The sequence below is a fragment of the Phoca vitulina genome, unplaced genomic scaffold (assembly GCF_004348235.1).
Source record: "Phoca vitulina isolate PV1807 unplaced genomic scaffold, GSC_HSeal_1.0 scaffold5, whole genome shotgun sequence".
Taxonomy (NCBI): Eukaryota; Metazoa; Chordata; class Mammalia; order Carnivora; family Phocidae; genus Phoca; species Phoca vitulina.
In genome coordinates, this window is record NW_022589708.1 from 44,828,083 (window position 1) to 44,854,521 (window position 26,439).

Here is a 26,439-nt window from a genome sequence, read left to right on the forward strand (position 1 = left end):
GGGAAGCCAAAATTGAAAGGTTATTATAGTAGCTTAGGGAAATTTCATAGAGCAGATGGACTTAGAGGCAGGTGTGGTCTTATAGGGTTGGAATAAGAAGGAAAGGGCATTCTCTTAAGATGGGGAAATGACAGTGAGCCCAGACAGAGCTAGGTACAAATAGCTCATGGGGGAACATGTGAGAGGTTTGAAAAATTAGACTAGAATGGTAATTTGGGGCCGATTATGAGAGGATTTTGTATGCCATTCTGAAGAGTTGTATAATACTTCAACTCAGGACTTATTTTATCTATTTTATTTCGTCTATTGGTTTTGACAGCCTTATTAGTTTTTAGGGACATTCACTTATTTAGAGTGTAAAATGTGTTTGAAATTTGAGAAAGTTAATAGCTGGCCTCTTCATTATTCCGCTGGAATCAACAAAATATTTACCGTTATACTGCCTTATTTTCTTCATCAAATATTTGTGTCCAGTGTTACACATGGAGCTTTAGAAGGCCCCAGAAAGAGAGAATGCCTAGTTTGTGTCTCCATAGGATTAATTAGTGTCAGTGATTCCTAACTTTTCATCACTGAGCATACATTTCATTAGTATTGTTTTGCATGAACCCTAGGCTTGGGACATTATTACCTATTATGTCAGCTCTTGGTGAAGTGCTCATTTTGGTTTTAATTAACCACACATGTATAACTCTTTATTAACTCTTTCATCTCCATGAGTTGATATCATTTCAACCTTGAACAAAAAAGTTTGTTTTTTTCCCCCAATTTTAGTATAAGTGCCGCCAAAGTGAGCACTTTTGTTTTTGTGTTATATTTTGCTGGCCTCTTTGCCTCTGTTAGTGAGGCTTGTATAATGGTAGTTCTCTTTCAATACCACCTTGGAGGACTCAAGATAATAAAGTGCCCTTAGCTACCTCCTCATTCCGTGTACCATATGTCAACCACTCACATAAATTACCTAGGAGATTCTAGAATGGTACTTTCTTTCATTCCTTGGTGACTACTTCGTTAAGTTTTTCTTTCTGATCATAACTGCTGGTGCTATCTCAGTAAAAGTGAGTAGGCTGTTGATGTTACGTGTTTACAAGGCCACATCTTAGCACCACAAGCTGTTAAAAGTGCAACTACCTAGAGTACTGAATATAGTTCACGGTATTCTGTACTGACCATGATTACTTGAGGTATTTTTCAGTTATTCTGAAAAAGGTAAGTTACCCAGAGAAGGGTAAGACTATCAATGTTTGTAGTTATGTATAGGGCAGAAGGATATTGACATCCTTGAAGTGTTTACACAATACATATTTAATAACTGGGCCTGATAGCTTGTTAAATCTTAAACAGGTATCCCTGTTGGCAGAAAATCGTTTGCAATCAAACTCATTTTACTCAGCAGCAGTAAAATGAAATTGTTGATGGGTCAGGGCTGCCTGATTTGCTAATAAGTGAGTTTGTGAGAACTAAGGTCTTGTTTAAAAAAAAAAAAAAAGAACTAGGTTGTTCTTCCCTTTCTGATTGCTTGACTGTATGACAATAATTCTAGGGGAAAATCCACTGATGGTTCTGGAGCTGAGAAGGGTCTTTTCCCTTCACTAAATGTAGATGATTGATATTTGTCAGGCTTTACACGGTACTGCATTTTAGACAAATTTAAAGCTGTTCCTATGTCTATAGAGAATGCTAGATGAAGTGTTGAGTTTGATTATTTTTTTTTATTTGTACCTACCTATCTAGCACTTTTTAAAATTTTTAACTTTTATTTAGTGAGAGAGCGAGAGAGCAAGGGAGGGGCAGAGGATGGAGGGGGAGAATCTTGAGCAGACTCCCTGCTGAGTGCGGAGCCCCACAATGTGGGGCTCCATCCTGCGACCCTGAGATCATGACCTCGGGGGAAATCAAGAGTTGGTCGCTTAACCGATTGTGCCACCTAGGCACCCGTCCCTCGTACTTCTGTTCTTTGGAAGAAGCCACACTGAATCTGCAATCTTAACGTATTGGCATTTGTAACTACAGGGGTTTCCTACCATTTAAAATTTGCATCTAAATTCTTAGTTTTGACATTGCAATTTTTAAAACCTTATTTAACTTTATCAAAGGTATTGAAGTAATTTCTATGTAAAAACTTTTTACAGAACCTTTTTTAATAGTCTTCAGTGTGCAGACTTGATAATGAGAGGTAGAGTATGATACTTGAATATTTGTAATCCTTTCACTTTTATTTTAGAGGTGGTTTTACTTGGTCTCTGGGTAATAGTTTCAGTGGGTTTTTGGGTCGAGGTTGGGTTTTGTTTTTTTAAGCAATGATGGATACTTACACTACTTAAGGGCTCTTTCTCCCATTTGTCTTTTGGTAAAAGTGGAATTGTTATCTGAAAGCCCCTGTTGGTTTCTCTGTGGATCTAGCTTTGTGAAATAGCTGAGAGAACATCTTGTATACTCAACTTTGATTTCTGGAAGTCAAGTTTCAGTGTTTACTATTGGACTCACTGTAGGTCTATGTTAACTGGTTTTTGAGTGACTTGAGCATGGTAGATACAAGCTGAAAATGACTTGATCATTGTAGCTGTTGCCTCTTTATATCAGCCCCCTTGACTTATTTTCTTGCTCCTAGGTGAAATCCCAGGCAGGTCTCAAAGCTTTCTCTTGGCTTTGAGATTAAACAGCAAAAATAATAAAAACAATTTCGATCCAAAAAAAGCTCTCCCTTTCCCCCTTACAGGCTGGCTCCCCTTCAAGGCTCTAGTCGGGGCAGTGGTTGGGGACTGAGCTTGGCCTCTTTTTCTTCACCTCATGTGGTTGTGCTCTACTCTCCAGATTGCGTCTGTCTCCTCTAGGACTAGATGGGAGGTGAGGAGAGGAGGAATAAGGGTATGCTTCTGGCCTACGGTGTTTATAACCTGGCATTGGCGTCCTGGGGTGATGTTAGTTTTTATTGCTGCTGTAACAAATTACCACGGATTTGGTGGCTTTAAATGCCTACGTACTGTCTCCTAGTTCTGCAAGTCAAAGTCCAGGTTGGCTCACCTGGTTTCTCAGATTTCATAAGGCTAAAATCAGTGTCTGATTGGGCTCTTACTGGATGATTTTGCGAAGAACCTCTTCCAAGTTCATGGTGACAGGATCTAGTTCCTCGCTGTTGTAGGACTGAGGTCCTGGCTGTGATTTGGGGGCTGCCTTAGCTCCAGAGGCCTCTTTCCTATCGTTTGTATGGGCCGCTACCTCTCAGTTACATGAAATCCATCTCCTGTTACGAATCTCTAAGCCGCCTCCTCTGGCATCTCTTGTCTGATCTATAGAAAGTTCTCTGCTTTTAAGGGCTCATGTATGAGATTACGCTCACCCAGATAACCCAACATAATGTCGCAAAGTCCCCTTTTAACATGTAATGTAACTCCTTTATAGAACCAGAGATTAGGGCATGGATGTCTTTGGGGGACCATTTTGCCTCTTACAGGTATAGGAGATTAACAAATGCTGATTCTTTTCTCCTATGGCGTTTTTGTGCCCCCTGCTGCCCAGTCTCCCCTACAGTTCCCTTGTCACTGGTGAGGTCTCCTTTGGTCTTCTGCCCTGGCCTTCCATGAGCCCATTCCTTTGCTGGAGTCACCTTTTGGATGCAGGACCTCTTAGATGGCCCAGGGCTGCTGCTTCCCTAGGATGCACATCCTGTCCACGGGAAGCTAATGTATCCTTTGCCCCTTGCTCCTGTCCTTTATCTCATTCCCTTCAGCATCTGTCCTCTTCGGAGTATAACCTACTTGGTTCTTTCTTGCTATTCCAGATGTTTACCCTCCTAACTGTAAGTGGCTTTCTAATCATTAGATCTTATATGTAACACTGCTGACCACCCCCTCTTGTCTGCATTTCTCTTTCCTTTAGTTACCGTGACACTCCTTGCCTTCTGATTTTCATCTTCTCTGGCCAGTTTTTACCCCAGTTTGCTTTCCAGGTTTCCTGTTCTGATTTTCATTTCCTCAGAGTGTTGCCTCTGGTCCTCTTACCTTTATCCACTTTGGTTCCTTACACATTTCTCTTGGGGGATGGGAGCCCTTTCATGTTAGAATATCCCCAATATTCTGATGCTTAGCTGTCTTCAAAAAGCAGCTATAATCAAGCTCTGTAAAAGATGCTAAACCTCAACAAACCAGAAACTGATCTCATCCTTTTGATATTTTTCCAACTTTTTATTTAGAAAAAATTGACCTATAACATTGTGTAAGCTTAAGGTATACAATGTGATTTGATAAATGCACATATATATATATTTTAATGTTTTGTAATGGCACAGATACTTTACTGAAGTGTAGTTGACACACAATGTTACATTAGTTTCAGGTGTACTACATGGTGACTGGAGCGTATCTATTTCTAAATGCTTACCACAGTAAGGGTAGTTAACGCATCCGTCACCTCACGTAGTTACCATTCCTTACCCTCAATCCCACGGTCAGAACTTTTAAGATTTAAGATTTAGGGGATCCTGGGTGGTTCAGTCTTGACTCTTGATTCTTGGCTCAGGTCATGATCTCAGGGTCCTGGGGTCGAGCCCTGTTGGGCTCTGCGCTCAGTGGGGAGTCGGCTTGAGGTTTTCTTGCCTTCTGCCCCTCCCCCAACCCCTTTAATAAATTAAAAAAAAAAAACTTAAGATTTACTCTTAGCAATTTTCAAGCATGTAATACAGAATGAGATTGACCAAGCTGTACATTAGATCCTGAGAATTTACTTGTCTTAGAACTGTAAATTTGTACTCCTTGACCACCTGCATCCATTTCCTCCATTTCCCAGCTCCTGGTACCACTAATCTTCTGTTTCTAGGAGTTTGTTATTTTTAGATTGCACATATAAGTAATTCTATGTAGTATTTCTTTGACTTATTTCACCTAACATAATGCCCTCAGGGTTCATTCATGCTGTTGCAAATGGCAGATTCCCTTTCTTATGGCTGAGTAATATTCTATTATGAATATATATACACTAGTTTCTTTTCCATTTATCTGAACAGATGCTTAGGTTTTGCCATTTCTTAGTATCATAAATAATACTGTGAACAAGGGGGGGTACAGGTATCTCTTCCAGAGAGTGGTTTTCATTTCCTTTGGATATATACCCAGAAGTGGGATTGCTGAGATCTGGTTTTAATTTTTTTTTTTTTTTTGAGGAATTTCCATACTATTTTCCACAGTGACTGTAACAATTTACATTCCCACTAACAGTGCACAAGGGTTCCCTCTTTTCCTTTCTTGCTAACACTTGATACCCTTTTGATAACTGCCATATTAGCAGGTATGAAGTGATATCCCTTGTGGTTTTTGATTTGGATTTCCCTGATGATTAGTGATGTTGAGTGCCTTTTCATGAAACTCTTGGCCACTACTTTATCCTCTTTGGAATAGAGGTTTATTCTGTTCTCACTTTTTAATATTTCTTTCTCTGCTTTGAGTTGTAGTAGTTCCTTACGTATTTTGTATATTAACCTTTTGTCAGATGTGTGGTTTGTAAATATTTCATCCCAGTCTGTAGGTTGCCTTTTCATTTTGTTGGTTTTTTTTTTTTTTGCTGTGCAAATTTGATGAAAGCCTACTTGTTTGTTTTTATTGGTTGTGCTTTTTTTTGTCCTATCCAAAAAGCATTGCCCAAAACGATGTCCATGAGCATTTCCCCTATATTTTCTTGGAGTTCTATAGTTTTAGGTCTTAAATTTAACTCTTTAATCCATTTTGAGTTAATTTTTGAGTGGTGTAAGGTAGGGGTCCGGTTGCAGGTTTCTTTTTTGCCTGTGATTGTCCAGTTTTCCCAACAGTATTTATTGAAGAGAACATCTTTCCCATTGAGTATTCTTGCCTTTCTTGTTAAACATTGACCATATATGTATGTGTTTCTTTCTGGGCTCTTGATTCTTTTCCATTGATCTATATATCTGTTTTATGCCAGTATAATAATTTGATTACTGTAACTTTGTAATATAGTTCAAAATCAGGGAGCATGATGCCTCCAGCTTTATTTTTCAAGATTGCTTTGGTTATTCATGGTATTCTGTGGTTCCATACAAACAGTGTAGGACTATTTTTCTGTTTCTGTAAAAACGTGGTTAGAATCTTGAAAGGGACTGCATTGATTTTATAGATGCCTTTAGGTAGGAGGGTTATTTTAACAATAGTAATTGTTACCTATGAGCATAGAATATTTTTCCATTTATTTGTGTCCTCATATTTTTCATCATTGCATTATATTTTTCAGTGTACAGGTCTTTTACCTCCCTAAATTTATTCCTGTTTTATTGACTTTCATCCTATTGTAAATGAGATTGTTTAATTTCTTTTTCAGACATTTCATTGTTAGTATATAGAAATGCAACTGATTTTTATGTGTTGATTTTATACCCTGCCACTTTACTGAATTTATCTATTCTCACAGTTTTTTGGTGGAGCCTTCAGGGTTTTCTATATATAATATCCTCTATAAATAGTTGACAGTATTACTTCTTCCTTTTCAATCTAGATGCCTTTTATTGCTTTTGCTCTGGCTACGACTTAAAGTACTAAGTTGCATGGGAGTGGTGAGAGTAGGCACCCTTGTCTTGTTCATGATCTTGGAGGAAAAGCTTTCAATCTATAACCAATTCAGTACTGGTGAACTGTAGGCTTGTCATATGGCCTTTATTATGTTGCGGTATGCTCATTCTATTACCAGTTCACTGAGTTTTTTTATCACAAATGGATGTTGAATTTTGTCAGATGAATCCCACTTATTCGTGGCACATGATCCTTTTAATGTACTGTTTAATTTAGTTTGCTAGTATTTTGTTGAGAGTTTTTGCATCTAAATTCATTGGTGATAATGGCCTATGGTATTTTTTTTTTTTTTTAAATGCCTTTTTTTAGATTTTATTTATTTATTTGACAGAGAGACACAGCGAGAGAGGGAACACAAGCAGGGGGAGTGGGAGAGAGAGAAGCAGGCTTCCCGCAGAGCAGGGAGCCCGATGCGGGACTCTATCCCAGGACCCTGGGATCATGATCTGAGCCGAAGGCAGACGCTTAACGACTGAGCCACCCAGGCGCCCCTGGCCTATGGTATTCTTGTAGTGTCTTGTCTGGCTTTGGCATCAGTGTAATGATGGCTTGGTAAAGAGTTCGGTCGTGTTCCCTCCTCTTCAGTCTTTAAGAGTTTGAGGAAAATTGATGTTAATTCTTCTTTAAATGTTTGGTTACCCAGTGAAACCATCTGGTCTTGGCTTTGGGCAATTTTTGATTACTGATTAAACTTCAGTGCTCTATTGGTGTGTTCAGATTTTTCATGATTTGGTCTCTAAGTTGTGTGTTTCTAGGAATTTATCCATTTCTTCTAGGTTGTCCAATTTGTTGGTGTGTGTATATATATGTGTATATATATATATAGAGAGAGAGAGAGTTCAGAGTAGTCTCTTGTGACCCTCTGTCATCAGTGGTAGCATTTGTAATGTGTCCTCTTTGATTTCAGATTCTGAGTGTTCTCTCTTTACCTAAGAGGTGATCATTTTTTTTTTTTTTCTTTCCAAATCTGCCTCTTAGTTTCATGATTCCCCCCCATTTTTAAAAATATTTTCTATTATATTTCTGTTCTAATCTTTATTATTTCTTTAACTTTGGGCTTAGTTTATTCTTTCTCCAGTTCCTTGAGCTATAAAGCCAGCTTGTTAATTTGGGATATTTCTTTTAAGGATTTATTTATTTTGGGGTGGGGGAGAGAGAAAGTGCACACATTCACACACACGTGTGAGTGGTGGGAGGGACAGAGGGGAAGAGAGAGAATCCTCAAGCTGACTCCCTGCTGAGTACAGAGCTGGATGCTCTGAGATCATGACCTGAGCCCAACCAAGAGTCGGCTGCTCAATGACTGAGCCACCCAGGTGCCCTAATCTGGGATATTTCTTGTTTAATGTAGGCATTTGTTGCTGTAAACTTGGCTCATAGTGCTGCTTTTGCTGTATCTTACTGGTATCTGTATGTTGTGGTTTTGTTTTCATTTGTCTTCGGGTATTTTTTCCTTTTTCATTTCTTCTTTGTCCCATTGATTGTGCAAGATGGTATTGTTAAATTTCCACATATTCGAATTTTCCAGCTTTCCTCTTGTTACTGTTTTCTAGTGTCTCACCATTATGATCAGAAAGGATACTTGATAAGATTATCTTGTTGAATTTTGAGGCTTGTTTTGTGGCCTAACATATGCTAAATCCTGAAAATGTTCCATGTGTACTTGAGAAGAATTAGTATTTTGCTACTCATGGATGGTAGACTTTGTATATATCTATTCTATAGTATTCAAATTTGCTCTTTCCTGACAAATTCTGTCTGGATGATAGTGTGGGGTATTATATTGTCCAACTATTGTATTGTGGTTAATTTCTCCTTAGTTCTGTAATATCTACTGGATATAATTAGGTTCTCAGATGTTGGGTACATAAATATTTAGAATTGTTTTTAGCTTCTTGATGAATTGACTCCTTTGTCATTACATAATCATCTTTTGTGAGCATTTTTAGCTAAAGTCTATTTTTTTCGGATAAAACTGATTTTTTTTTTTTTTTAAATTTGAGAGCAAGAGATCGTGCACATGTGTGAGTTGGGAGAGGGAGAAGCAGACTCCCTGCTGAATAGGGAGCTTCGATGTGGGGCTTGATCCCAGGACCCTGGGACCTATGACCTGAGCTGAAGGCAGATGCTTAAGTGACTGAGCCACACAGGTGCCCCAAAAGTGATTTCTTTTGATTACCATTTGTTTGGAATATATTTTTCCATTCCTTTACTCTCAGCCTATGTATGCCCTTATAGCTAAAGTGATTCTCTTGTAGGCAGCATATCATTGGATCTTTTTAAGATTCATTCAGCCATTTTGTGTCTTTTGGGAGAATTTTATCCATTTATGTTTATTGAGATGGACTTACTATTGCCATTGTAATAGTTTTCTTTTAGATCCTTTTGTTCTTTCATTGTGGTGGTCTTTTGTGAGTGACTTTTTGTGGCAGCATGTTATGAATACCTTATAACCTTGTAGTACTATACAAAAGATTTTCCCTTATGGTTACCACGAGGCTTATATTAAATATCTTAGAGTTAAAATATCCTGCTTTAGGGGCGCCTGGGTGGCTCAGTCAGTTAAGTGGCTGCTTTAGGCTCAGGTCATGATCCCTGGGTCCTGGGATCGAATCCCACATCGGGCTTCCTGCTCAGCAGAGAGCCTGCTTCTCCCTCTCCCTCTGCCTGCTGCTCTGCCTACTTGTGCTTTCTATCTCTGTTAAATAAAATCTTAAAAAAAAACAAAAACACCCTGCTTTATGCTGACAATTTCAATAGCACAAAAACTTTATACTATTTCTTTTAGGTTGTGAATGTTACAGTTGACATTTCTTTTAGTATTGTGTATCAATAACACATTGTAGTTATAATTCATAGGTTTATTAGCTTTTTAAAACTAGCATTATAAGTGACTTACAAAATCAGAATTTAACTTTTTTTAATTGAGTTTTATATTTTCCTCTATTTTGTGGTGATCAGTGTCCTTTTATTTCCCTTGAGAATGTCTTTTAGCATTTCTTGTAAGGCAGGTTACTGGTGATGAACTCTTTTGTTTTGGGAAAGTCGTATCTCTCCTTTATTTCTGAAGGATACCTTTGCTGGATATAGTATTGTTGACTTTTTTCTTTCAGCACTTTGAATGTTTCACTCATTTGGCCTGTAAAGTGTCTGTTGGGTAATCTGCTAATAGTCTTAGGGGGCTATCATTTGTGACTAGTCCCTTTTTCTCTTTATGCTTTCAAAATTCTCTTTGTGTGCGACTTCTGGCATTTAATTATAATGTGTCTCAGTGTAGCCCTTTTTGGGTTCAACCTATTTGGAAGCCCTTGGACGTTTTGAATCTGGATGTCTATTTCTCACCCCAAGTTAGGGAGTTTTCAGCCTTTATCACTTTAGACTTTCTGTACCTTTTTTTTCCTCTGGAAATTTCTACAATGGATATTTAGTTTCTCTTGTTGGTGTCCCATAGACATTTTTTTTATTTTCGTTTTGCTCCTTTGACCAGATGATTTTACATGACTTATATTTGAATACCTTGACTTTTTTTTTTTGACGGTTTGTTTTTTTGAACTCATTTTGCTCATACTATCTTCTAATTTCATTTAGTTATCTATATTGTTTTAAAACTCTTCAAAGAAGATTATTTGTAATTTTTTGTCAGCTGATAGACTTTTATTTTTTTTAGGATCAGTTACTGGAACTTGTTTCCTTTATGTGTCCTGTTTACTTGATTTTAATACTGTCCTTACCATCTCTTCAGTCAGGGGCATGCTTCAGCTTTATTCCTGGTTTCTGGGATTTTCACAGTGCTATCTTGCCTATGGATAGTTAATGGCCTTTGTGGAGGGTATTGAATTTGGAAATGACCTATGTTGCCATCTTGTTGACCTCCCCTTTCGGTCATATTCTTTTAAACGAAACAAAAAATTCCTCACAAAACTGCTCCTTTCTTAATTCTCTCTCAGAAGCCCACACTGAGATCTGGGAATCCTTCTTGATCCCCCTCAGTCATTGGTCACATCCATTCATTTCTGTTGGTAATAGGTCCTGATTTTATTTCTTCTCTGTTGAAGGTTTCATTACCTCTTCCCTGGGCTATTGCACTGGCCTTCCATCCACCCTTCCATGCCTCTGCTGGAGAACTCTTATTCACACTTTAAATCCTGGCCCAAACATGACTTTTCTTTGACACTTTCCTATGTTCTATCAGACCTAGCACTCATTAAACCTGCTTCTCACAGCTGCTTGTAGGTAAATCCCTTGTAGAACTTATCCTTTGTTATTTCGATAGGTCTTCCCCACTAGATTAAATTCATGCAGCATCATCCAACCGGTTTATATTAAACAATTTCCTGTTAAATGCATGGTCCTAACCTTTAAGATTTCTAAGATACCACAATTCTTTTTACCTGCAATTCTGTTTGGATGGAAATTAGCTTTAATGGCCAGTTTTCCCAGTTACACAAAAACATTAAAATAATGAATAGGAGGAGAGATTTCATGCATTCATCCCTTCCTGTTTGTTTTGATTTCTCACTTCTCTCTGAAAGAATGAAAGCTATGCAAGAAAGGTCACCTATTTAGATGTGATCATTAACAGGCATTAAATGAGTGCCAATGATAAAATTATTCTGACAAAGTTTTTAAAGTCTGGACTTCCTGTCATCATTTGTAAGTATGGAAGAAAAATGGTTCCTAAATTGCACAGAGTACATAAGTATGAATAGTGATGCCCTAATCTTCTCTTGGGAAGATGTTAGCTTTATCTAATATGGGAAAGCGCAATTTATAAAATGCTATCATTATCTCTTAAGTATGTGCTTTAGGTGTCTACTGGTATTAAGAGCTTAGATGACCTGTTTAATACATATATCAGCTTTTAGTGTGGGGAAACCTAGATAATAGTAAAGGCATTTACAGTTTGACTTTTGAAACTATTTTCATTGTGTAATGTTGAAAGATGCTTTTTTAAATAGGATATTTCAAGTATACAAAAAATAGAACATAACAAACACCACCACAGATATCATTGAAGTGCCTTGTATGCTCATAATTCCATTCTTCTTCCTTAATTCCCAAAGGTGAACAATACCCTGAATCTGATGGTTTCATTCCTATGTTAAACTTTTTCTGCATAATAATGACCAATGTACAGAAATTTTTCTCTTAACCATTTGATGGTAGGTCGCTGACTTCATGTTCCCTAATCTCCTAACTCTTTAGTATTAGTCCCTTCAAATAAGGACATCCTCCTACATAACCACAATACAACCACCCAAATCAGAAAGTTAACAGTGATCAGTTTCTATCAACTAATCCTCAGACCCTGTTCAGGTTTTATCTGTAGTACCAAAAATGGTCTTTGTAGGAAAAGAGTTTAATTTTGAATTATGTGTTTCATTCAGCTGTCTGGTTTTTTAAATCTCCTTCATTTGGGAATAGTCTTCAGTCTTTCCTTGTATTCTATAAGTTGGACATTTTTGAAGATTCCACTTGGTTAATTTGTACAATGTCCCTGAGTTTGCATTAGTACCATAAAACTTTGTAATTTTAAGTCTGTTAATTGTAAACAGGTTACCTCCTCCTTTAATTCATTTTTTAATGATCATAAGTTTGAACATCTCACACATTTATTGGCCTTTTGGTTTATTCCTTCATAAATTTGTTCATATCTTTTGCCTGTTTTGTTACTGGGAGGTTTTTTTTTTTTTTTAATATTGATTTGTAGAATTTGTCACTATTTGGACTAATGCTCATGTCTGTCTGTTAGCTGTAAAGCATCTTGTCCCAGTCTGGGTCTTGTCTTTTTACTTTAGGGGTAGATGGATTAAAGTACAGAACTAAAAAATTCCATGTGGTCCAATTTATCCATCTCTTTATGGTCTTGGCTTTTTGTATATTTAAAAAATCCTTCTCGATCCTGACATCATAAATCTGTTCTGTATTTCAGGATTCTATATCTTTATTTCTGTAAAATATGGATGCAGTTTTTTTTTCCTACATGGATTAACTGTTTTTTCTGGCAGCATTGATTTAATAGTCATTGTTATCCTTCATTTATCATACCTCCACTGGTAAACATCAAGTTCCTGAACATATGTGGGTTTATTTTGGAGGTTTGATTCTGTCCATTAGTCTATTTGTCTAGCTCTCATTTACATCCATTGTCTTAATTACTATAGCTGTATAATAAGCCTTATTATCTAAGACCCTCCCTCTATTCAAAATCATCTTGACTATTCTTGAGCCTTTGTGTTTTTGTATTAATTTTAGAATCAATTAAGTTCTATTATAAACCCTGTTGGGATCTTGATTGGAATTGCAGTGAATTTATTGATTTAGGCAAAATGGATACTTTTGTGATAATTTTTCCCATCTGTGACTATTGTGTATGTTATCTCTAGATTTTTTGGTTCCTAAAACAGTAGAAATTTATGGTTTTTCTCCCTAGGGGCATTGCACATCTATTAGGTTTATTCTTTATTTCTAATATGTAACCATCTTTAAATTTTTTTTTGTTTTGTTTTTTACTGAGAATATTGTCAATTTTTGTTCATGAATTTTGCTATCTGGTAGTGTTACCGGATTCTCATTTTTATATGTAGATTCCTTCATGTTTGGTTTTTTTTTGGGGGGGGGGTCCTATCAGAGTATCTGTGAAAAACTTACGTTTCTTCTTTTCTTTTTCATTGTACAGAGTAGAATTGTACAATAAAAGTTAAAACTGTCTTCTTGAAAGTGGTGAATATTTTTCAAATCTGAGATTTCACTCCAAACATAATAAACTCTGAATTAGGGGAATTGAGAAGCTGCTCTTAGTTCTATGTACTCCAGCTTAAGTCCTCTTCTGCCCCCAAATAAGTGCTCCACCCTCTTAAAAAAAAAAAAAAAAAAAAAGTCCTCTTCTGCCTCCAAAATGAAGATGAAACACAATCTGTTCCATAAAACTTTTTCTAAAAACCCTAGTTAAGAGTTAATATGTTCTATTTTTCTCTCCCTAAAGTATTTAGTGAAGGACTTTTTCATTTTACATTTTAGTTACTTGAGTTATGGCTAGTTCCTCACTAGACTGGCCTTCCAATAGGGTAGATTCTTGATCCTGCTAATTTTTTTTTTTTTTAACTGCATGTATTCTCCATTACTGATTAAATGAGTGACTCTGATATTTGTTTTACTTGTTGATTCATTAGAACTATAAGAACTTCTTTAATGAGAACTTTGATATGAGAATTTTTTCTGAGAAGTGTATTTTAGTGGACTGTGGATATTCAACTTTACTCATCTTTGTCTCCATAGTGCCTTTACAGTACATATTGCATGTATTGTCAAGTGAGCTGATCTTTTTTTTTCTGCCTTGGTAAACACTATGTTTAAGCAATCAAATGATAAAAATTAGTACACCTAGAGTTAAATATTGAGATGTCTTTTTATAATCAATTCAGATGTATTTGAAGCATAAAGTCCAGAGGAAGAAAAAAGAGCTCAGGTGAACTTATAAAATTGAATATGACCATGTACATATGTTTTGATACGTACTGTAATTGGTGGGAGGAGGGTTCATCTTGCTAACTTTTTACATTTTTAAAGACTTGAGAGAGCACGCACACGCCCAGGGGGAGGGCGGCAGCAGTGAGAGCACGCATGTGTGGGGGTGGCGGGGAGGGGCAGATGGAAGACAGAATCTCAGGCCGACTCTGGTGAGCAGGGAGCTCCATGTGGGGCTGGATCTCACGACCCTGAGATCATGACCCGAACCAAAACCAAGACTCAGTCTCTTAACCGACTGAGCCACCCAGGCGCCTCATCTTGCTAACTTTATTCCATGTTCCCACTCTTTGGGTACCTGTGAAGGACAGTTTTTCCTTTTTCTTTCCCTATCATTTTTTTTTTTCTCCTTAATCCTTGGTTTTAAGGATGTATGCATGGCTATTTTTTTAGTCGGCTAAATGAATGCCTGTTGTTTTGAATGTGTAGGTGATCTCTTTACATAGGAGTGGAAATGAAAAGAGAAACCAAAGACTCTTTTGTGTTAATTCTGCTTATTGACTGCTATAATGTAGCAGTTAGTTAATTTCAAGTATTAGCATTCTTTCCAAATCTGCTTTTCTATATCATGAGTGTTTATTTGTTAAAAACTTAAAAAGTATATTTAGGGTTGGTCAGATAAAATGAGAGTGATTGTGTGGGAATGGTTTGTTTTGATCTATTAATTGTCACCTTTTCCCTTTCCTTTAGGTAGAAATTGAAAAATTTAGGGAAAGGTGGTTTAAAAGCAATTCGAATAATCCAAATAGGAAGAGGAGGAGGAGGAAAAGAGTATAGAAGTGTAAGGCAATTGTCAAGTTGATTCATGGGTTGTGTTTGTTGGGGTGGGGGGGATAATGTCAATGCCTAGTTGTTTCTCTTTAGAGACAGATAAATGAGAAAATAAATGATTTAGGAGCATTGGACTTTGCCTGGTGGGAGTTCGTTGAACTAATAAAATGGTTAGAGGAATTTTAAGAATAAATGTTAAAGTTTAGGCATACTCTTTCACCAATTAGGAAGTGTGCAAGTCTGTTCTTTCCCAGCTGTGAGGGCTTTTTCTCAGTCTTCTTTCATCTCTAGAAAAGTTGCCTTTTGTATGTTCAGTCCAATGACTATCCTTCATGTAATTGACGAAGAAATGGCTATTTGTTTAGAAAAGGTGAAAAGCAAATAAAAACTTTTATCACTAGCTGTGTTTTTACCTAAAAGATCACTTAACGATTGTTTGTGATTATAGGTGCTTAAGTATATGCTTGAACAGTTCCAGTAAGATAATATTTCAAAATAGTTGTGCAGCTCCCTGCATATTAATTTCATTTCTTGTCTATTCAGCTAAAACTTATATGGAAGAAAAGTGATGCTTGAGTTTCTTTTTTCCTTTGTTCTTTGATACTGGCTTTAGGACAAATTGAAATTTGGTTTCAAATTGAGATACTTTACACTTTGTGTAAGCTCCAGTTAGAGTATTTGGTCAAACATTTTATGTGAGTTCTTTGTCAGTCTCTGGATGAATGCTGTTTTTTGGCTTCTGTCCTGTTAATGAGCTAGCTGTCTGGATCCCTATTAATTTTAATGGGGACTGAGTAAAGATACTATGGATAGAACAGTGAAAATCCAACCTCACTGTTGGCAGAACCATATATATCTTCTCTATAATCACACTGATAAATAAAAAAGTTACTATAAAGGTGTATATATAAGAACATAGTAAAAAATGATTAAGAGATCAGCTATTCTGTAGCTTTAGCATATTTATGGACATGTTAAATATAAAGTAGTAATAAAGTTAATTCTGAGTTCTTTTTTCCAGGGCATATTTATCTCTTAAAGGTTTCCTAATTTTCTAATTTTTTCTAATTTTATGTAAACCTGACTTAATGAAAAATTGCAGAACTAGATAGATTCAGTTAGTGGGCACTCTTTGAACGTATGTAATGATCTGGAATGAGATCATGAAATCTTTCACTTTATTTGGCACTAAACCATTCATGGTGGTAAACACTGCCTTAGTGTAGGGATAAACATTAGCAAGACCTTTTGACACGTGGTATGGAAGATGAATTCCAATGTGGTTAAGAACGGAACACTTTTAGAGGAAATACGGGTAAAATTGTGTTTATAGTTTGGTGGGCTCTGAAGTCTCAGGAGAACTAATTAGGGGATCTTGTGGACCTCTTAAAATGCTTAACCGATTTGCTGCTGTAGTGATAAAAATGTGAGCACAACAGAGACTGTTTCCAAGAACAATTCTCTTGGTTTTTAACCCGTGAAACAGAAGCCTTAATACGCTATTGAAATGAGAGGATTACTTTTGACGTAGGGCTTAATGTTTGGTTTTGATATTGCTGTGCTTCCAGTTTTTCCCTTCTGATACTATGCTTTTTGATCCACTTGGATGTTTGGATCTAGGACCATCCTGTCTTTCCACATAAATTTTCTAACCGGCCTGCCTCTGCCTGTCTGGAGAGTTTTTCCTCTCTGGGTGAATTACCTCACACCTGACCATCTTCAGCTTGCTGCCTGTACAGATGCGCTTAAATCTCCAAATAGTCAATCATTTTAAATTTAATCTGACTCTCCATGGTGTTAACTATCCCACTCAACTTGATGTATGTAAATTTAATGAGCATGCTGTCTTGTAAAATCCATATCCGTGAATGAAAATAGTGAGACCAATGTTTGTAACTTGGTGGAAAACATGTCCATTCTGTTTGCCGTTCTTTGCTTGATTGCTCCTTAGTGCTCTAACTAGTGGCATGTATGTGCAGGAGTATTAAGATTGTATCTGCCCCCCCCTTCAGTTTTGCCAAGAAAATGTAGAATATATTTATTTTTACCAGTATTTTATCAGTCTGGGATGGAGTCAAGGTGTGTGACTTGCTTGTTGGTGGGAACTAATGACCCCATCCAGCACACAGGCAGAATCCTTTGCAGTAGCTTAAAAGCTGCTGACTTACTATGTTCCTTGGACCTGGTTTCCAGATCAGGGCTGCTATTGACACCTAGGGTGTCCGCGTGCAATTTAGAAAAAGGTGTATCCCTCATTCCTCTGGGTGGACACAGTGCATCACAGAAACGGATGCAGTTTGAGGGAGGCCTGGAGGATCTCTGCTCTGTTCACTCCTCCCCCAGATGCCACCCTTGTTCCAGGTCACGGAGCTTGTGGGTGGTTCTGCTCGTGCTTCCTGAAAGTGTCCTGGATTTCAGGTTGGCCGTATTGACCTGCATCAGTACTACTGCCCGAAGAATTTGTCTCTGGGGCTGGACCTTGTTTCCTTCACTGTTCTCAGCTAGGGATGTGAGTATTCTCTCTAGCTCCAGCTTCATCCTTCAGAAAGTTACCTTCATCTCATGGTTTGTCCCAGAATAGAGTTAGCAAATTCTGCTTGGGAACTTTTGTTAGGTCTTATTTCACAAACACCTGAAAGGAAATCCACTGTGGTCTCTGCACTGTGAAAATGGCAGTGAGTGTACAAAAAAAGGTCTTTTAAAAGTTACCCGTGAAGGAGAATGAAGGAAGCCATATATAAAGGAGAGCTAGGGTTGAGGGAGGTTCTTTTTCCTTTTAATTTTAATCCATTAAGGATTAACATGTTTATATATTGAGACCCAACCAACTGAGAACAATTTAGTGAGACAGGATTGAAAAAGGACAATTGATACGCAGTGCCCTTTCAGGAGGTGAGAAGAACGAGGATCCAGAGCATAAATGAATGGAATTAGCTCTGGATGAATGCAAGAATTGATACAGAAAGATTAGTGTGCAAATAAATCGGTAATACAGGAAATGGGAAATTGAAAGCTTTCTTTTCACAGAGGAACTTGTAATTTGCTTACTGAAAATGATAGGTAAAAGTGGTAGTTTCATAGTTCTTAGGGAAGGGCAAGTTTGAAATAAGTACCTTAGGGACTGTGTGAAGGAAAAACTAGTTGGCTTTTCCATAAATGTAGGAAGTGATGGATCATGGAATTAACCTGCTTTGGGAGAAAATGGTGGGGATCAAGAAACTGGAAGTTTTATTGAGGTCAAGACCATGGTGGTCTGGGAATAGGACAAGTGAAAAGAGATAATGGAGGTCAGAATAGGGTCGTGGGGATTATGATGATACTTGAGGTGGAACAGTTTTTAGATGATGAAAAGGTCTAGGTGTGGTCATGAAGGCTGTGGTTGAGAAAAGGGGAAGTAAAGCCTGCTGGTGGTGGTGGGGAGGCTAAAGACTGGATGGCAAGGCATGGGATGGGAGAGGAGTCAACACAAGGTACTGGTGATGTAAGTGGTAAGTCTCATAGTATTAGCCCCAAAGGATAATGGGATTTTAGATGATGGAGATAAGTACTATGGGAATAAGAATGAAGAGTTCAGATAGAACAGAGTTCAAATTTCAGCCATAGAACTATGGTCAACTGAAAATTTCCCTAAGCCTCCGTTTTCTCCTCAATGAAAAGAGGCTAGTACATACCTCTAGTGGGTTATTAGTGATGATTAATGAAAGTGCTTATAAATGTTTAGCACTGTGCCTGGCCCAAGAACTTAACTGTTATTTAAGATGACAGGAATACTAAATCTTTGTGAAAATATGTAGGAAGAATTGTGGGAAGAATGAGGATGGTTTATAGAGCAGGTTTGGGATGAAAATGGGAAGAAATGTGAGCAACTTGGATTTGGTTTGGAGAGAATTCCAAAGGTTGCCTGACCTTTAGATTTGGAATGGAATTCTGATACCTGGGTCTTAACTCTCTTAGTAGCCTCGGATTTGTTTTGATAGTGGTTTCTTTACTTCCTTCCCCTCTGTCAAGTCTGTATTTATGTAGCCAAATACACAACAAATGCACAAAATTAAATAAATTAAAAAAATTTCTAAGAATGAGGAATGTTCCTTTTTCATTAACTAATTTTTATGGCAGAAATTTTATGAATATTTCAATTTAGTCTTACAAAAATTTGATTTTGAAACAATCTTAGATTTATAGAAGGGTTGCGAAAAGAGCACTGACCATTCTTGGATACCCTTCACCCAACTTCCTCAAATGTCAACATCTTCTGTAACTTGAATGCATTTATTAAAACTGAGACATTAACAATGGTACAATACTAAATTACTGAGGTTTTGCCAGTTTTTCTAACTCATGCTTTTTCTCTTCTAGGATCCAATCCAGGATCACACCTTGAGTTCAGATTAACATGTATCCTTAGTCTCCAGTCAGTGACATTACCTTATCTTTCATGACCTTGATACTTGAGAAGAATCCTTATTTTGTAGCGTGCCCCTCAATTAAGGTTTCTTTCCTGCAGTATTTTTTCTGCTTCTAAAATCTATCCTTAGTTCTAGTCAGATTCACGTAGTAAAATAGCACAGTGGTTCAATTAAGGTATAGTTTTTAATTAGAAAGTAATTAACTAAAGGAAAATTAGGTCTTGATGTTGCAACTCCCAGTTTCCCCAGGCAAAACTGTTTCAACATGTATATGAAGGTAGCACTATAAATGAGTTACTTTATAATGTATATTAAGATATTAATAGAACATGAATCACAATACTCTTCACAGTTTTGATTTGATGACTGCTTAAGTATTTTTGAGATCTATTCAGCTAAATAGCCAACTAATAAATATCTGTAAGTGGGAAAACTATCTCCTATCCACTAAATATTAGCCTCAAATTACTCATCTTGTCTTTTGCAATTACATTTTTATGTATTTCCTGTTCAGTCTTTGATTTACAATTTTTAATGAATTACATACAAATATCTCAGCACATTGATACATTGAAGTAAACCACATTTCAGGGTTTTCTTAAAATCTGTACCTGCAGTATCATTTTGTACCTATGCAGTGTAGTAGATGTCCCAACCTACGTTTGAATGGAAGAATTGGTTAATACAGTGGTTTGTATTGCTTGTTGAGGCCATATATATGAGTTTCTGTATTATTCAGCTCTGCTTAGAAATAAACCTTATTATACAGTAAGTTATTTTCAAAAGGTATAGTGGGTGCTGTTGGTGCCCCTACAAGACCCCCTTTACCAGACTGGTGCATGCAAACCCCAGGTGATAGGTATTGGTTTCTGGTGGCTCACAGCTGCCCTATCCGGAGATTTGGCCTCTGGGAACTAGGATCCTGTAGCTAATTGGCTGACTGATTTGGAGGTGTCCAACTGCCCTCTCCCTCTTGGTAGTACTGGTAGCAGTGCAATTCAGGCTGAAGTAGTACTCTAGCTGAGGCAACATTTTCCAATGTCTCTTTCCCCTGCTCTGTCTTGTTTTTTTTTTTTTTTTTTTCCCCATTCCCTTTCCTGAGTGTATCCCCTCCCTTAGTCTTCTGCACTAGAATCCCTGTCTTATACTCTAGGGAACCTGACCTAAGACAGTAGAGATACTATATGATCATTTTGAGTAGATGTAAACTGAGTAACATAAAAATTGATAACTTGCTTTCAAGGGACATCTCTATTATAATTACCTGGAAATTACTGGGAATCTGGGCTCCAGTTTCTTGAGTTTCGAATAGCCAGCTATCCCTGAAAAGTCATCCGATTTCTGTGAGCCTGTATTTTCTGTTCTTTAATTCATGGAGTTTAATTCATGGAGTTTAGATGATGTGATACTCAAATTCTCACGTTGAAGATTTTCCCTTAAGGCAGGGGTTATTAGATGAAGATGCTAGGCTCCTCCTGATCCTCCCTCCCCCCACTCCAGTTTCTTGGATAGCCTTCAGAGATGCTTAGCTTAGCTCCTCTGGAATTAAACAATAGAGAGTGACCACGTGTGAGTTACATGCCTAATGAGAAGGGTCCGTGGTACTGTGTAGCTGATTCCAAACTTCTTAGTGTCCTTTCTTCTTGTTTCCTTTTTGCTTTTAAACTGATACTGTCATGAGCGAGTGCTGTATTTAGACAAGAGAGGTGGGATAAGGCAGAGGAAGAAGGTTGGGAGAACTCTGGGTTTCTTCCTTAATTCCAAATATGCCGCTTTTGTGTATGAGCTCCTGTCATCTTGAATATCCCTTTCCAAAAAGAAAGCAGATTTTCTAGTTTTTTTCATATTCTGTATTTACTACATATTTTAATTTGCTGGTTAAAGAGGCTGGGTCATGTTTGGCCATTGGACAGAAAAAAAATACAGTTAATAATTTAATACAGAGGTTCTCAGTACTCTTACATCCCTTGCCTTTTTAGAACAACTACTCCATTACTTTCCCCGTAACTTCCCCCATTACTTTTTTCTAGTGAAATTCTTTATAGGTAATAGAAGCTATCTACACTCATAATTTAAAAAATCCATTTAATGCCTTACTGTACTGTATGGAACAACCACATACATTTCAATATAAGCAGTTGGCCATGACTGCTCAGGAAGGTACAATAAAGTCATTCTTGAATCTTTGCCTCACGTGAGTACAACAGATTTGGTGCCGGTCGACATAGCTGTGCTATTCTGGTGATTCAGATACCACCACCAAGGTTTTCCTGGGATACCCAAAATTCAAAAATAGAGCACAATTGATGGTAAAGCTTATTTAAAACAAAAACAAAAAGCCCAGTGTAACTATAACTTGCAGAGTAGTTGGATTCTTAGAAAAATCAGTGTGTATTAAAACCGCACAATGCAAAGTATTTAATCAGTAACAATTTATATTTTAATTCCATTTTACATTTAATTCTCTTGAATTAGTCAAGGCTTAGGAGTTTTTTAAATTTTATTTTTTTTAGGATTTGTGCATCTCTCTGTGGGACACAGGACAGTTTCTTATTGGGTAGGATTAAGAATGCCTAGCACACCTTAATAAATGCTGGGAGCATCATCTCAGTCATTGACAACCAAAATATCCCAAGACAATTTTAAAATCCTAAGTGGTGGTAAGGCCTATTGAGAGTTCCTGGCTTAAAGAAAAAAAGGGGGGTGGTGGTAACAAAACAAACGATTATTCACATAATAGGATATTTCTAACCTGAACAGCCAGGAGTGACATTACTAATTACTACCTTTTATTAGTATCAAGTGGAACAACTTCTAAAATCTTAAATATTTATATCAAGGTAAAATGAAGGAAATTTTGACTTTTAAGTGCTTGAAGGGATTAGTAGTCAAAAACTGAGTAAGCTAAAGGCATAAACTACAGTGTCTTATGAATTGTAGCACTCTTATAAAACTTAGAATAAATGTAACCTGCTGGGCTCCACAGGTGATCCAAAGTTCTGATTTTTATACACCTGTTTCTGAGTAGCTGTGGAGTTGGTATACATTCAAGTGTGTTATATTGCATATCACAAATGACCAAGGGCTAATATTTGAGGAAATCCATTTGAGCTGCCCTTCAGTCATTTTTGTCTCCCCTGTAGGCTCCTTTTCCTTTGCCAGAGCAGCCTCTAAATAAAGCAACTTAACTGGTAGCAATTTCCACATTTAAGTGGATATTCTTGACTTGTATTTTTAGTTAGAATGAGACCTGTAGCAAGATCTAGGTTACTTAAACCTTTATTTTGATTGATGCTGTTGAGCAATGTTAGATTTTTGGGTGGTACCTCTTTTTATGAGTGCAACTTTTAGGTGATATAGAACACAGAATAAGTAGCTAAAGGATATTTTTGATACGGGTAGAGAAGAGACAACTATAGAATGCTTTGCCTTTTGCTAGGATCTATATCAGGTATTTGATCATAGGAGCTTGTAGCTACACCATCTGGAAAGTGGTTGGCTTATTTACCTTTTAATTTTTATGATACATGGAGCAGCTCTTTCAGAAATCGTGCAAGATAGCTTCAGGTACAGCTGTTGGTTAAAAAACAAACACCTCTAGGTGTGTGTGTGTGTGTGTATTTAAATTGTGAATCTGGATGACCTTATGAAAGGTAGAAATCTAAGTGTCTAATTATCTGTAGTGGTGAGAATGTAATTTTACTAGCCCGCTGTGAATTTAAAAAGATTTTCTGGTAAATGTTTTACCTGTTAAAATGATCGAGAACATGTTTTTGTCTGTATCTCCTGCTCTTTCTTCTTTTCTCCAGGCAGAACTACACGTAAATCATTCCAAAACAATTAATGCTGCTTTAGTCACAAATTATTGATTTTTCTGTTCCTAGGGTATGTAGAATTGCTGCTCTACTTAGATTCTAAAATGAGGCCTTTTAATTGTGTTTTCCAGGAAGATATGAATTTAAATGAAGATAAGAAGGCACCATTGCGGGAAAAGGACTTCAGCATCAAAAAAGAAATGGTGATGCAGTACATTAATACTGCTTCCAAGACAGTAAGTAAAACTGTCAAGTTGAAAAATACTGCTGCACTGTGTGTGATAGTGTGGAAAACAATGCATTTGTCTAACGAAGTGCTTGTTTTTGGGCAACTGGAATCACAGGGCTTTTGAATGTATAAAGGCCACAAGTAGGATGTTTATTTAATTTAAAAATATTTCTCATACCTTCTAAAACTACTTTTGCTTTTTAGCCCCTGACATTGATGAGGAACATGGACTGGGTTGGTTTCCTCCAAGACTTCTTTCCTTGTTAGTGAATTAAGATGGCTATTGATCTCTGATGTCACTTATAAATTGGGATAATATTGATATTACAGAAAAGTAAGACTGATTTTACTCTACCTAAATCAGTTCACGTAATAGTGGCTGAGAGGCCTATCTTTACTGTGAGTTTCCCTACAGATAAAATGATCTTGTAACAAATTATAAATGTAGATGTTGAAAGGAGCATTAGGCCTCCATGTGGCTGCCAGTTTTCCAAAGAAACATGAAATATGTGGGTGGAAGTAATGAGTAAATGTCTAAGAGACCATGACTGGCACACAGAATCAGTTACATTTATTTCATGGGACAACAGATGAACTTGACCAGTCCTACAGAAATTGAACTGATGGACTGGATGAAATCTACAAAATGGGAGCTAATGAAGAAGCAATCAGAAAGACAGTAGAAAATGAATTTAAAATAGAATTGGGTTGGAGAAAAACAACTAATACACTGCAGTTTTCACTGGATACTTTAAAGACCGAAATGTACGAAAATGTAAGTTACTTATACTTAAGCTCCATTTATCTACTAGACCAGTCAGTGACTTGGAGGCTTTTCTTTTGGAAGACAGACTCAAGTGATGTTTAATTTTTAAATATGCCTCGTGTTAGGCAGTTTGATGTTGAGTTTTAGAAGTCACTGAGTACTGTACTTTTTCTGGCTCCTTATGTAGATGGGCTTTTCTGCTATTGCTTTTTGACCCTAATGCTCCCTGGATATCACAAATGAGCATTAGGGACTTAAGAGTCAGAGTGCTTGTGTTGTGGATCAACTTATCCCTTTGATATTGGGCATCTTATTTTACCTCTATGATTCTCAACGTCCTCATCCCTAAGATGGGACTAATATTTATATCATAGGCTTGTTGTTAGAATTTGTTTATGGAGCACCTGGCTGGCTCAGTTGGTTAAGTGTCTGCCTTTGGCTCAGGTCATGATCCTGGGGTCCTGGGATCGAGTCCCATGGGCTCCCTGCTCGGCGGGGAGCCTGCTTCCCCCCCCCCCCCCCCAGCCCCTGGCTTGTGCTCTCTCTCTCAAGTAAATAAAATACTAAAAATAATTTATTTCATGAGGGGAACAGAACAGGTTTTCTAACTGGTGGCTGCCTCTTGTGGTAGCAGTGGTGGTTGTTAGCAATTATTTTTTCTTTGTGATTTGTTTGTTCTTGCTGTTGAAATCTTTACACCGTAATTACTGATGAACATTGACTTATATTTTTGAAGATACAACTTGACCCTTAGTGAGTCTATATCACATTTATTCAGTGTCTGTATATCGGGCAATGTTACAGGCAATGGAGTTGGAGCACCAAGACGGTCAATCATTGTGGCTTATGGAGCAACATAGGACACACGTAACAGAAACACACAAACATACATGATAGGTGAAATGTGATGTGGAGAAAACATGGGTGTGGAGACGGTATAATTTTTCCTTTTTTAGTGAAGTATTGTTAACATGCAGTGTTACATTAGTTTCAGATGTACAATAGGATTCACTAGTTCTCAACATTACTCAGTGTTCATCACTGGTAAGTGTACTCTTAATCCCCTTTATCTATTTTACCTGTTTCCCTACCCCCTCCCTGTGATGTAACTGTTGCATGGAGTAATCAGGGATGACTCCCCTGTTAGAGATTTCAAATCCCAATGAGCATGAATTCACTGAATAAAATTACAAGAGATACTACATTAGTTAGAACTGGTTTAGAAAATGTTGGCATAATAGTGCATTTTAATTCTTGAATTTCAGATAATAAACAGACTTTTTAATAGAACAAACTGCTTTGAACTTCATTAGAGTGGATCTATTTCAGTTTGCATTCACTGATTTTAAGCTTTAATCCTCTAATCGTTTTGGACTGAGGTTGGAATTTATTTACTAGAATTAGATAATTAGATTATCAGGATTGAAATAGATTAGTTATCTAAAGTATGATTAAAGCATTCACTCATTTAATTAGTGTGTGGAGGATCATGGCTTTTCCTAGGAGGGTGCTGAATAATTTGGCAGATGGTTAACATTGTAGAAAGTTCAAGCTGACCAGTCATCTATTTTTGCTGTGGAAGTAGAAACACATTAACTCTTAAATACAGACTTTGTCATACCAGTGTATTGAGGTTAATGAGTACAAAAAAAGCTTCTCTGAGGAAAAACCATCAAAATTCATAGATGGATTGTTCTAGAGAGCATGGGGGGTGTCTGTGTCAGATAAACTTTTGTTATAAATTTAGCCTTAGACTTTGCTTTCAGATTCTCTTTTGTGGGGAAGCATTAATATTTTTGAAATTAGCACTGATGCCTGCAGGTGGTAATTTGAAAATGCTTTAGAAATATTAACCCTCAAACCAGCCCTAAAGTAGCTAAGCTGGGTTTTTGGAAGAGGGAGGAAAAATAACAAATCATCAATCAAGCTAGGTTATTTCTAAGATCTTAAGTTTGTTTAGGTAGCCCAATAGTAATGCTTATTTTTTTTTTGTTGTTGTTGTTGTTAGAAAAGATTAACTTTTTTTTAAAGCCAAGAGCCTTATTATAGAGGCTGCAAATGCCAGAGTCACATTTTTCCAACCTCCTACGGCATGGGTATGTGATCCAGGTTTAGCCGGTACTGTCTGCTGGGGGCTTCTGAGGAAGGTTTCCCTCCCTCATAAAAAGATCCAGAGCAGAAGACCACTTTTTTTTCCTGTTACTTGACGTGGTTGAGAGAGGGTGTGGGATGCTTGGCACATGACTTCTTAGAGCTGCTGCTCTGGCCTTGTACAGTCCTGCCTCCAGATTCTTCCATCACGTGAGGTGATGCATATTCTTATTTAAACTACTAGAAGTTGGGATTTTGCTTT

At 37.2% G+C, this 26,439-nt stretch overlaps 1 protein-coding gene across 1 annotated transcript in view; it reads left to right on the plus strand.

Moving 5' to 3' along the window:
• The window catches only part of DIAPH3 (diaphanous related formin 3), a 484,064-nt gene that overhangs the window by 46,009 nt on the left and 411,616 nt on the right, over window positions 1-26,439 (plus strand). The window contains exon 4 of the mRNA XM_032402899.1: window positions 23,223-23,327. Coding sequence (XP_032258790.1) covers window positions 23,223-23,327 — 105 coding nt within the window. The remainder of the gene's footprint in view (window positions 1-23,222; window positions 23,328-26,439) is intronic.